The sequence below is a fragment of the Octopus sinensis genome, linkage group LG24 (assembly GCF_006345805.1).
Source record: "Octopus sinensis linkage group LG24, ASM634580v1, whole genome shotgun sequence".
Lineage (NCBI taxonomy): Eukaryota > Metazoa > Mollusca > Cephalopoda > Octopoda > Octopodidae > Octopus > Octopus sinensis.
In genome coordinates this window covers 22,320,086-22,334,042 of record NC_043020.1, presented here as the reverse complement: position 1 = coordinate 22,334,042, position 13,957 = coordinate 22,320,086, and the positions used below count along the sequence as shown (strand labels likewise).

Genomic DNA, 13,957 nt, shown 5'->3' with positions numbered 1-13,957 from the left:
GCACATAAAAAAAAAAAAAAAAGACCATCTGAACGTTGCCAGCGCCGCCTTGGCTGGCTTCCGTGCCGCTGTCACGTTAAAAGCTCGAACCGATCGTGACCGATGCCGGACCCCCCCCTGGTACCTGTGCAGGTGGCACGTAAAAAGCACCCACTACACTCGTGGAGTGGTTGGCGTTAGGAAGGGCATCCAGCCGTAGAAACTCTGCCAGATCAGACTGGAGCCTGGAGCAGCCCTGGCTTCCCAGACCCCGGTCGAACCGTCCAACCCGTGCTAGCGCGGAAAACGGACGTTAAACGATGATGATGATGAAGTATATTATCATCACCCTCATTTAACATCCGTTGTCCATCCTGGCATGGGTTGGATGGTTTGACCAGGGCTGGCAAGCTGGAAGGCTGCACTAAACTCCAGTCTGATTTGGCATGGTTTCTACAGCTGGATGCCCTTCCTAATACCAACTACTCTTAGAGTGTAATGGGTATTTGTACATGCCACTGGCACAGGTGCCATTTGTCTAACACCAGTATTTGCCATGACTGCAATTTTTTTCAGCTTGATGGGACCTCTCAAGCACGACATAATGGCAAAGATCTGTCATTGCCTCCATGAAGACCAACACTCAAAGGAACTCAGCCACTTTGCCTCCATATATACGACAGGCTTCTTTCAGTTTCCATCTACCAAATCCACTCTCAAGGCTTTGGTCGGCCCGAGGGTATAATAGAAGACACTTGCTCAAGGTGCCATGCAGTGGGACTGAACTCAGAACCATGAAGTTGGGAAGCAAGCTTCTTACCACATATCCGTGCCCACACTTGGCTTCTTACAACACAGCCGCACCTACCTCCATGATGCCCAATGCTCAAAAGGAATTCAGCCACTTTACCTCCATGAGGTCCAACATGCAAAAGGTGCTCTTTACAAGCCACCAGCACGGGTGCCAGTTACATGACACCAGCATCAGTCATGACTGATTTCACTTGGATTGACGGGTTATCTCAAGCACAGCTTATTGCCAAAAGTCTTGCTCACTGGTCATTGCTTTCACGAGACTCAAAGCTTGAACATCATGCTTCACCACCTCGTCCCATGTCTTCCTGGGTCTACTTCTAACACAAGTTTCCTCCACTGTTAGAGATCAGCACTTCTTTACACAGCTGTCCTCATCCATATGCATCACATGACCATACCATATATATATATATATATATAGGCACAGGAGTGGCTGTGTGGTATGTAGCTTGCTTACCAACCACATGGTTCCGGGTTCAGTCCCACTATGTGGCACCTTGGGCAAGTGTCTTCTACTATAGCCTCAGGCTGACCAAAAGTTTGTGAGTGGATTTGGTAGACGGAAACTGAAAGAAGCCCATCGTATGTATGTGTGTGTGTGTGTCTGTCTGTTTGTCCCCAACATCGCTCTTGACAACCGATGCTGGTGTGTCTACTAGGCTTTTCAAAGAATAAGTCCTGGGGTTGATTTGCTCAACTAAAGGCGGTGCTCCTGCATGGCCGCATTCAAATGACTGAAACAAGTGAAAGAGTAAAAGAGTAAAAGAGTATATATATGCATTTACATCAATCTGCACACATGTATTATGCAGAAAGGATTATAATCCAAGTTGTGTCTTCTTGAAGCAAACCTACTTATTATTCCAGTTCTCCAAAATTCTATGCAGATGTTATATCTGTGTAAGTTATTAAGAATGGAAAAATACTGGAAAATACTTTTAGCAGATTAATTACATATCAAAATGGGAGATTAGAAAAACGATTGGGGATTATTTATTCGCAACTGGTAGAAATATAATACCAAACGTTTTTGGTTTTTTTTTCCAATCTCCTGTTTTGGTATAAGAAAATGAGATGACAAAAGAAGAAACAATTATTTTATGAACATTAGCTTACTCTTTATGTTTGAGGCTCTGCTGAGGTTATAAGGTGTTACTCAGGCACTCAACTACGAGTTCACTGTCTCTTGAAGCAGAAACAACTGTAACCTAATGAAATTCACAAGATAATCGCTTATTCCTTTGTCATCTCATTCTTTTACAACCAGTCTGGACTCAACTAATGCGTTAATCCTACGCATATGTAGATAAAGTATATAGGTCAATAGTATGGCAATGCCAGAGTAAAATATTAAACCACACACACATACACATTGAGAGAATGTTAATGATGCAATGACAAACAAAGTAGAATGTTTTATATTGTTATTTTAAAAGAAAGTAAATATACAAAAACATCAAAAATATTTCAAACGACTTGTCACCACTCACTCCCCGTCTCTCTGTGTCACTAACTCTCACAACACACACACACACACACACACACACACACACACACACACACACGTATGCAATGCCTTTGTTTTGCATGTGAAAACAAAATGTTTACTTGAAATGAAGAAATATATGAATCATTTCTCTCTCCTGTTAAAAATAGCAGGAGAAGGAGACAGAGCAGCAGGTGAGAATGAACCTGACAAACAAACAGGTGGTGGGTGGGTGTATTATATATATATAGATATATATATATTACTGTCAGGTCGCTCTAGAGTGCTACTGGTAACATGTAATCCAATACAACCTGTTGCATGGTTGAGACGTCGGCGACTAAACTGACAACCCCACCAGGCTCGCTTGGTGAGGAGGGTGCTGTTGGACACCCTGTGGGATGGAAAAATAAGACCCAACAAAGGGTGGATGAACTCCTGAACAGTCAACGGCCATCCAACAAAATGCCAGCCTGCCCGCCCAGCCAGTGGGATGGCGTCATCTTATGGCTAAAACAGCACGAAGAACGAAGAGAAAAGGAAAAGGGCCTCAGTACCCTGCACGTCAATCGGGCCACTCCATAACGGCAGAGTGCAGCCCGAGCGACGAGAGGCTGCTAAGAATCACAGGTTCCCAAGGGCTGTCATGGAACAGGACTAAACTCGCCATATGCACCTACAACTGCAGGTCCTTGGCAGGGTGGCAAGAACTGAACCACCTAATGGAGGAGAGGAAGAAGATCAGGTGCGATGTGTTCGGGCTGTGTGAGACACGTGAGGTGGATCTACATCGGAAACAGCCTATTCAGGAAGAGGGAGAAGAAGAGATGGACCTGGATATCGCCGAACTCTAAGCACCGGAGTGAGATCGACTACATCCTGGTTGATAAGCGATGCATATTACATGACGTCTCCGTCGTGATGCCATTCAATACTGGCAGCGATCATCGTCTGGTGAGGGCGAGGGTCGTCATTGACAGGAAGAGGGAGAAGATGGCGCTGTATTTGGCGTCGAATGGAAAAACGTGTCCGAGTCTACAATGAGGCAAAGCTGCAGGAAGCCATCATGCAGGAAAACTGGTGCCAAGGAGACAACATAGACGATGACTACAACTCACTGATAGGGAAACTGAAGGAGTGTTTAAGGAAGGCTAAGGGAGTATGTCTAAGAGAAAAGAAAGGAAGAATCTCGGAAGAAACTACGAAGTTACTCGAGAAGAGGAAAAATATGAAGAGGACTATTGAAGATCACCTTGAATATTCCATTCTCAGCAGAGTGATTCGTCAGCAACTAAAGAAAGACTTTGAGGCATACCGGATGGAGAAGCTCTTGAAGGCCGCAGAGGAAAAAAAGACCCTCAAGAAATGCAAGAGGGACATGGTACTATATAGATCGGAGGTGACGGCCCTGAAGAATACAGATGGAATACCGGTCAACGATAAGAGCGAGATGAAAAAAGTTTGCGAAGACTTCTACACCAAGCTCTTTGAGTCTACCAGAAATGTCCAGCCATTACCATCACTCCAACAGGAAGAAAATGTGCCACCTATCCTTGTCAGTGAAGTTGAAAGAGCCATCGGCTTGATGAAAAATGGAAAGGCGCCAGGGAAAGACGATATAACATCGGAGGTGCTAAAGTCAGGCAGTGAGCAGCTCTGGAAATTCCTCGCTGAGAGATTTACGCACTATCTAGACGAAAGGAAGAATTCCCTCGCAATGGAAATAGTCAAATACCATCCTGCTATATAAGAAGGGTGATAGAGAAGATCTAAAGAACTACCGACCCGTATGCCTGCTGTCTCACGTGTACAAGCTGTTCACAAAAATAATTCTGAACAGGTTATCACGTCATCTCGACGAACAACAACCGAGAGAAGAACTACAGCATGATGGACCATATATTTACTCTAACACAACTGGTTGAGTGAGCGAATGAGTACCAGCTGCCTCTTTGCGTTGCATTTGTAGACTATGAGAAGGCTTTCGATAGTGTTGAAACCAACGCAGTGCTGAACTCGCTGCAGAGGCAAGGAGTTGAGGCGCAATATGTGCAACTGCTCAGGGAGGCAAATTCCGGATGCACCACCGACATAGCTCTGCTGTCATCACCAATACGAGTGCCGGTCGAGAAGGGAGTGAAGCAAGGAGATACGATCTCCCCAAAACTTTTCACCGCATGTCTCGAGCTCATCAGAGGCATCGACTGGCAAGGCGGTGTCAACATCAATGGCGAGCTCTTCACCCATACTCATCACTGAAACCACGGATCAGCTTCAGACCATGCTGACGGAGCTCGACATCAAAAGCTTTACAGTAGGTCTCAAGATGAACCGCATGAAAACGAAGTTCATGCGGTCAGACAATGTACCAACAGGTCGAATGGTGATCGGCAGTGATGAAAAAGAGGAGGTAAAGGAATATGTCTACCTGGGACAGGAAGTGAATATGTGCCAAGATATCGAAAAGGAGATCTCACGGAGAGTAAGGGCCAGATGGAAGGCGTTTAATGGCATAAAGGATGTGCTCAAGGGAAGGTTGGACAGGACCACCTGCACCAACCACATCAACAGTACAGTTCTACCTGCAATGTTATATGGTAGTGAAACATGGGCTACCACAAAGAGAGAAGAGCAAAGACTGGTAACGGCTCAAAGAGCCATGGAAAGGTCAATGCTTGGTATCTCGTTGAGAGAGCACATCAGTAGCGAGATCATCAGAAAGAAGTCCGGCGTGAGGGATGTCATTACAGAGTATGCACACAGCAAGTTTAGATGGGCTGGACACATCGCCCGGCTCACCAATAATTGGTGGACCCGCACAGTTGTCGAGTGGTACCCGCGCAAGTGGAAATGACCACCCAGGAGGCCTCCACGACGGTGGAGTTACGATTTGAGGAAGCCGATTGGGATGACATGGATGAGAACGGCGCGATCCAGAGAGGAGTGGACAGGGTAGATCAGTAGCCACTACACATTTTTTTTTCTCTCCTTGTTTCTTTCTGTAGAAGAGCATAGGCTTGAAACGTAAAAGAATTTTTCAATTCCTGAGCGTTATACTAATACATCTGTTTGTTTTCTACACCACCTGTCTTTGTCTTTTGTTGTTTTTGTGAACTCTCCCTATATATATATATATATATATATAAATCACCTTGATTGACCAGTCCGTTGGGCATCCATTTGACACCGCTGGTCACAGTACCCTGTCCACTCCTCTCTGGATCACGCCGTTCTCATCCATGTCATCCCAATCGGCTTCCTCAAATCGTAACTCCACCGTCGATTATATATATATATATATATATATCCTCTTTTACTTGTTTCAGTCATTTGATTGTGGCCATGCTGGAGTACCACCTTTAGTCGGACAAATCAACCCCAAGACATTTTTTGTAAACCTAGTACTTATTCTATCGGACTCTCTTTTGCCAAACTGCTAAGTTACGAGGATGTAAACACACCAAGTTGTCAAGCAATGGTGGGGGGGGGGGACAAACGCTAACACACAAACAAATACATACGTGTGTGTATATATATATATATACACACACAACAGACTTCTTTCAGTTTCCATCTACCAAATCCACTCACAAGGCTTTGGTCGGCCCGAGGCTATAGTAGAAAACACTTGCCCAAGGTGCCATGCAGTGGGACTGAACCAGGAACCATGTAGTTGAGAATCAAGCTTCTTACCACACAGCCACACCTGCACCTATATATAATTAAGAACCAAGAGAAGAGCAGAGATTTATTCACATCCAAAACATTTTTTATTAAAAACTTTTCTTCAGCATATATAGAAGTGACCAACATATGTTTCTACTGCAGAAACTACACGCTGCTCTGTATGCAATTATGCATTCTTGTCGCTGCAGTTTCATCAAGGGTCTGTCACTTATGTTTTCAAAGTGAGCTAAAAAAGAAGTTAAAAGTGACCAATGGCCATAGGCATATAACCTTTTGTTGGACGTAAGGGATAGGTCGCCCACATAAGATGGAATTTCTGTTTTAACAGAAATTTTTCAGATTTTTTTCACAGTGTCCCTGGAAATTATGGAGGGTAACTTTTTATCAAAAACAAAAATTTTCGTAAAATGACTTTTTTTTACAACCCCTCTGGTTCAATTTTGGTCGATTATGTGGGCACTATACCCTTAAAAATGAAGAGAGATCCCTTTTCGTTAAAAAAAAAGTTTTTCAATCACATATTCATAAATTTCTTAACTCAATACTTAGAATTTTTTTGGTTTTTTATAAAATCTTTTTTCATTACTCAAAAGTATCAGATAGTTGCTTGATGTGTTAAAAGCAACAGCTAAATTGCCTTCAACTTTTTACATAGTGAAGTTGTAGTCAACACCATATTTATGAATTTGTTTCTCTGGAATTTTTATTTAAACTTTTCCTATTACCCAGGAAAAAGTTAAAGATGCTTTAGGTGTTGTTTTTTAGCATGTCTCACAACCATCTGATACCTTGCTTGTTTCTTTGTTTAATATTTTTCTCCCCATAAACACATTTGAATAATGCAAGAAAAAAAAAAAATTTCATGTATCATGTTAAGAAATTCATAAATATGGTGTTGAAATTTTTTTTTTTTTTTACAAAAAGGTTTTTCCCCTTGTTTTTAAGTGCATAGTACCCACAAAATCGAAAGAAGCCCATCGTGCATGTGTGTGTGTGTGTGTGTGTGTGTGTGTGTGTGTGTGTGTGTGTGTATATATATATAACAATTTAGCTAGGTGTTAAAATCACCTAAGGGATATTAAAGATATGAAGAATTTACTGGTTTTTATTACCTATATCAATAACAATGTTATTCCATTGTATGTAAATAAACATACAGTTTACTACATAAATATAAATAAGAAATGGTAAACAAAACAATAAGTGAGCGGATATTTAGATAGAAAACGCAAAGCACATGCAAAATATACCCTTGATGTTTTCTGCCTGAACACATGTGAGTGGACACATGTGTAGAAAGTGATTTATTCCCTGTTTCACAGTTCAAAAGACAAATTTCACGCAACACTGCATTTATTTTCAAAGCCAAATAATATCCATTAACATCGTTGATTACACACAACCCAGCTGGATTGTGCAATTAATTACGAGTTTACTATTTTTCTAAAGGGCGACAATGGTGAAAAGTAAGAGTAAGTAATACGGTGCCAATCCTTCAGATTTCCGTGTGTAAATATATGAGGGAGGGGGATAAAATTAATAACCGGGGCAAAATGAGTAACTTCTGATTTCTCATTTTTTCTTTCCCTGTTTGAAATATTACATTGCAAGTATATGTTTTAAAATTAAAAAAAGGAAAACCGGAAAGACTTCTGCCTCCCCCCCCACCACCACCACCACCACCATTTTCTCCCAAATTTGTTTATTTTTGTAATTTTTTTTTTTGCCAACAACCACCGTTTTCGGATACAGAAGTTCCGGAAAATTGCCAAAAATCGACATTGTGAAATTTTCCCCACCTTTTCACCCCAACTTCTTCAATTTTGACTTTTTTCCCCAACACTAACCCTAAAACCGTAACCGTAAGTACAGAAATGTTTTGAAATTTTTTTAAAGGGTGTTTTTTTTTTTGGGGGGGGGGCAAAGTCTTGCCGAAAAACCTTAGAGTCTTTGAGGAAATTCAGGGATTCCACACGCGCAGTGTAAGTAAATAATAGTCTAGGAGTCAGAGAGAGAACCTCTGATTTAGTAAGACTAATTTAACCGATTTAATTGCTTTTATATATAAACACTAGCCGAGAGACCAGCATATCATTTCTAGGCGATACCCTGTTTTGTATTCAGAGGTCGTTGTTAACGGACAGCTACAACTTAAATATACAAAAAGACAGCATGTATACATGCAGACATGTACAGCATGTATACGTTGCATAGAGAGAGGTGAAGTGAAATATTTAACTTGTCGTCATGACCCGTCCTTGTCTATCCTGTATTGTCCCTCTATGTTTAAGCCCTTTGTGGAAAATAAAGAATTAAGTTTCTTGCCGAACAACCACAGATGATTTGTTTATAGTGATTAAATGTTTGTGTACACATAAGCTCACTCCCTCCAATAGATCGACATTACCTGTACAGGTGCAACTGGATGGCACATGTCAGAGGACGAAATGACCGCAGAGCAACATGAAATGAAGTGCATTGCTCAAGAACACAACACAACGCCAGGTCTGGGAATCGGACCCACGATCTCACAATTGTGAGTGCAACACCCTAACCACTAAGCCATGAGGTGTGAGAGAGGATTTACGTTTCTATCCGACTTTCATGTGATTACAGCCAACAAATAACACACGGATAATAAACGAGGGAGTGCTGAAAAGTTCTTGGCTTTAGAGGTGTCACAAAAGTCCTAGTTGGAGACCCAACCTTCCAAATTCTTTTACAAGGCTTAGAAAAACTGAAGGGCCACTGCAACAAGTGTGTGAATCTGAGAGGGGAATATGCTGAATAGAATTATAATTAACTGATGCTCCTGTATTTGTTTTTTACCCAAAGCCAGGAACTTTTCAGCCCCAGCCCCTCATATACGTATGTAGAGAGAGAGAGGGGGAGAGGGAGATATGAAATTATATGAAACCTGGAACCACAAAGGCCTTAATATCCACATCAACAAATATAGAAATGCTACGCTCTGGTATTATTGGAACTTTTATCTAATCAACTCAAGTCAGTCTCGATTCAACGGTGTTCCACCTAAGAGCACCACATCTACTCTTTTACTTGTTTCAGTCATATGACTGTGGCCATGCTGGAGCACTGCCTTTAGTCGAGCAAATCGACCCCTAGTACTTATTCTATCGGTCTTTTTGCCAAACCAGACGTAAACATACCAGCATCGACTGTCAAGTGATGTTGGGGAGACAAACACAGACACACAAACATATGCACGCACATACATATATATACGACGGGCTTCTTTCAGTTTCCATCTACCAAATCCACTCGCAAGGCTTTGGTCGGCCAGCGGCTACAGTAGAAGACACTTACTCAAGGTGCCACACAGTGGGACTGAACCCAGAATCATGTAGTTGGTAAGCAAGCTACTTACCACACAGCCACTCCTACACCTGTTTATTTTTCAGTCAAGTACAGAGTACCTAAGAGTATATCATAGGACATGTCAAGGATTTTCATATATAAGTGACGAAGAGGGAGGACAGGATGTAATTCGAGGGAAATTTTGCGCTGCTATATCAAGCAGATCACATATGTGATCTATGTTCTCAATATAGAGGTCAGACCCAAGGGACCGAAAGCCAACAATAAACAGATGTACAAAATAGGACCTACGAGATCAAGAAGTTTAAAATTGAAGTGATCAATGTTTCAGTGGGATCTAGTCTAATTAAAAGGGACTGATTTTGTGAGTGAGACAGACTAGATCCTTTAAGTGTGGTATTTGTTATGCATGTTTGACACATAAACTTGAAATGCCACACGACACATCTGTTACCTGAGGTTTCCATTAACAGTAACCCCTTTACTGCAAAGCATTTGAGTCAGGTTTCCTGATTGACGACATCTGTCTACCTTCATTCAGTTAATCTTAAATGCCCTTAGAAAAGCGCCGAGTCTACCTTCTCAGCTGGTACACAAAACACAGAGAGAGCGGGAGCTCGTTTTGAGTCTTATATATTTACACAAATTCTGATGCATTATATTAACTGTATTTTAACGTGTCTAAGGAACCCTTTTTTGTCAAAAATTAAGTTTATATATATATATATATATAAGCAATAATAAATCTCTGAGCGAGATATAAACAGCAGCAGCACGACACCACACTAATTCCCACTGATAAACACAGAAATCCTCCGGTACTACTTAAGAAGAGTGGTCCCGGTGCGCGCACTCACGCATCCGCGCTAGCTAGTCGTTACTAGTCGATCCTACAACGACTTCCTAGCAAAGTAAATAAAACACAAAATAAATAATTTTTATTACACAAAGTAAATATTTTTTTAAACAAAGTAAATAAAACAAAAACAAAGGACCAACTAGTCACGACTAGCTAGCGCGGATGCGCGAGTATGCGAGTGCACGTACCGGGACCACTCTTAAGTAGTACCCTCATCTTACATTAATGAATATGGAAATTACCAAAATTAATTAATCTAAATTATAATTACCATTTCACACGGGATATATCTTACACTTAAATAGAGAAAAGCCTTAGAAATTCAGAGATTCCACAAATGCAGTCTAAGTAAATAATAGTTTACGAGTCAGTGGGGGGAAACGAAACAGATTTAGTTGGAGGTAGGTAAATAGACAAATCACTCGCTAAGAGACTAGCATGTCGTTTCTAAGAGGTCCCCTCGATTTGGTATTCAGAGGCTGTTGTTAACGAACAGCTACAACTTAAATAAAGACCGAAAGCAAGTAAACAATGGGTGCAAAAGAAAAAACCCTATGATATTCTATTTTTATTTTTAAAAAATTAAAAGTTAGCCTCATTTTTGATATTTTCAGTATCATTTATCATAACTTATAATAATATTTTTATTGTAATTTTTTTTGTTTTGGTAAAAAAAAAAAAGAGCATTGTACGAGTTTTCTTTTTTCGTAACCAACCTGTATATATGCATGTTTGTACAACGAGGGGGGTAGGTAGGTAGATATCAGTTGAATAAAGTTACATGGTCAGGTTTCTACAATGAGCAAAATTAGTAACCGGGGTAAAATGAGTAATTTCTAATCTCATGTTATTTCCTCCCAACCTGTTCAAAATCATTCGTTGGCAAGTATTGCATCATTCTTTTGTATTGCTACATTATATTTAGGAGTGAAAATTGGTCAGCATGGGTACTGTTATTGAAGTTAAGAGAGCCCCAAACATGGTCAGGTGGCGGGTCCTCTTTTTTCAAGAAATTTTTCCTCAACCCGATTGTAATTGACGTTACTAATTATCTGGATAATTTTTGGTATTTAAAAATATATCTTCTTTTCTCTGCTAGATTCCAAATCAATTTTTTACCCACACTAAATGTCTAACTTGATAATTTTCAAGTTTAGAAATTAGGGGATCTAAAATGGGGTAAAATGAGTAATGACAAATTTTTATTTCTTTTTCACGGTACGAAGATGACACTCCAGTAAATCGTGAAGAATGTTTTGTTTTTTTTATAATGAAAAAACCCAAAAAACTCAGCATTAAATTCGACTAAATCAAGTTTTGGACAATGGTAAAGAATACGCACACCACCCGTTTTCGGTGGTTAGGGTTACGCCGAAAACGGGTGGTGTGCGTATTCTTTACCTCTGCCCAAGTTTTGTTGATTTCATATCTTGTGCCTTTTTCCCTAAGTTTCTTTCATTTAACTTTATTTTATTTATTTTTTTTTGTTTTTTGCATTTCTGATTGTCTAGAAGTGGAGGCGAAAGTAAAGAATACACACACCCGGTGTTTAGGGTTTTTGTTACGCCGAAAATGGGTGGTGTATGTATCCCTCACCTCTGTCGAAGTGGATATTAATGTGTATGTTTTCAAATGTCATTCTGGCGATTTGGAGCGGCAAATTTACCATATTTTGTCTTACTCATTTTGCCCCAACCAAATTTGTCTTTTATATGCTAAAAAAAAAAAAACTGCGATAATTTTCTGAAATAGTGTTCAGATTATGTTGGAAAGTTTTTAATGAATTTAGGGAAGGCCTTTTGCTAGGCTGATATAAGTTTTGTAAGGTAGTGAACATTTGTAAAAAATATATTTTATCTCAAAGTCAAAGATGCAATAAAAATCTCCCCATTGTGCCCCATCCCCATATAGACATATACATCATTTGAAGTATACCGTATATATTTACCGCGGTTGTTCTTAGCAATTGGTTTTGAGCTAGGAGTACAACGAAGTGTTATTTAACAATCCGATTATATAACCATACATATATATATGTGTGTGTGTGTAAACATCGTATTGATTGGGACTTCGAGTTTCCTCTAACGCTGTATTCAACCAGAGACTTTCAAAATATTGTTAGAGAAAACACGTTTCCGATCGACACGACCTTTTTAATAAACACAAGCCCCATAATTATTTTCAGTACTAAGTAACCCCACGCGAACTTGTTTTTAAAAGAATATAACCTCACTTGAACATTTTATATATATATATATATATTACGCATACTGTATAGTTATAGTAAGGCTATATAAACACACATATAGAGACAGACAAAGAATATATGTGGAAGGGTGGAATCGACTTCGAGCCTTCACTATTACGATGTGAAACCTTGCTCCCTCACGTTAGGAATTCAAATAACAAAGACAACAGTGTTATTAATTTTGTCGCATTTACTTACATAACTGTTCCCTGGTTCCTTCTGTTTAAATGTTGTCGACATAGTGATGGGTGGAACCACCATCCTGGAGTTCCATTGATCTGGTTCTTGGCCCTCATGGATAGCATTTGTAGCGAAATGGGGGAACGATTTCCCAAATTCGTGTCCGTGATTTGTAGACATGACCTTTCTAGCAAGAACGAACAAGGGAGAAAGAGAAAGTGTTTTAGGTTTAAAAGCGACGAGGGACAGTATCTTCGGTGACTGACTTGGTGGTTCGTTGTGAGCAAACCAACTGACAGCATGTGAAAGGTGGCGGTGAGGTTACCGCTGCTACTGCTGATTAATGTTACTGTTGCTGATTAATATTCTTGTTGCTGCTGTTGCTGATTAATATTCTTGTTGCTGCTGTTGCTGATATAGAATCAAAGAAGGAATCCCTATGCAAATAATACCATCCCCATCATCATCACCGTCTTCGAAAATGCCAACTTCGATAAAATTGGTCTGACGGGGTGAGGGTTACTTCACACCGGGAAATGAGATGCTGTCACATTAGGACGGACTTTTAATCAGGGCTGGCGAGCGTTTAAACACAATAACAACAACAACAATAGTGTTATTGGTTACAGGTCTGTAATAATCACTAATGCTTGATAAAAATAGTAACAATGAAGAGTTAGGTTAATGACACGTGTCGGATATAACTACCTGAGGGAACCTTCTTTCTTAAACACCGATTTATCAGTTTCCTTCATCGATCGACCAGTCATTCTCACAAACGCATATTTTTGTTTGCCTCATGAAATTTTCTAGAGATACATTTTAGGTGGTATAGATTACGATTATTTCGGAAAAAGTTGTAAAAAAATTTCACCTGTTCCGAGTTCAGTCCCACAGCGTGGCATCTTGGGCACAATGCCCCCCTCCCCCCGTCAACCAAAGCCTTATGAGAGGATTTGGCAAACAGAGACTGAAAGAAGCCTTTCGTATCTACAGAGATGGATATTAAGTCTGTTTTCAAATGTAATTCTGAAGAATTGGAGCAGCAAATTTGCCTTACCTTGTCTTACTCATTTTGCCCCGGCCTAATTTGTCTTTTATATGCTCAAAAATAACGATGATAATTTCTGAAATAGTGTTCGGATTGTTAGAAAGTTTTTAAATGCATTTAGAGAAGCTCGTTTTTGTTAGGTTATTTGTCAAAAAATGTTTTTTTTTCTCCGTCAAAAATTCAGTAAAAACTCATCGTGCCCCCACCCCATCTCTCTTTTTCTCTCCAAATATATGTGAGTGTGTTTGTGCCTCAAATATATGTGTTGTTCGACAGCCGTTGTTGGTTTCTTTTCGTCCCCGTAACTCCATA

At 40.2% G+C, this 13,957-nt stretch overlaps 1 protein-coding gene across 1 annotated transcript in view; it reads right to left on the bottom strand.

Moving 5' to 3' along the window:
- Positions 1-12,964, bottom strand: part of LOC115223921 (cystathionine gamma-lyase) — a 46,756-nt gene extending 33,792 nt beyond the window's left edge. The window contains exon 1 of the mRNA XM_029794654.2: positions 12,613-12,964. Coding sequence (XP_029650514.1) covers positions 12,613-12,774 — 162 coding nt within the window. The 5' untranslated portion in view covers positions 12,775-12,964. The remainder of the gene's footprint in view (positions 1-12,612) is intronic.
- Between the last annotated feature and the right edge of the window lie 993 nt (positions 12,965-13,957).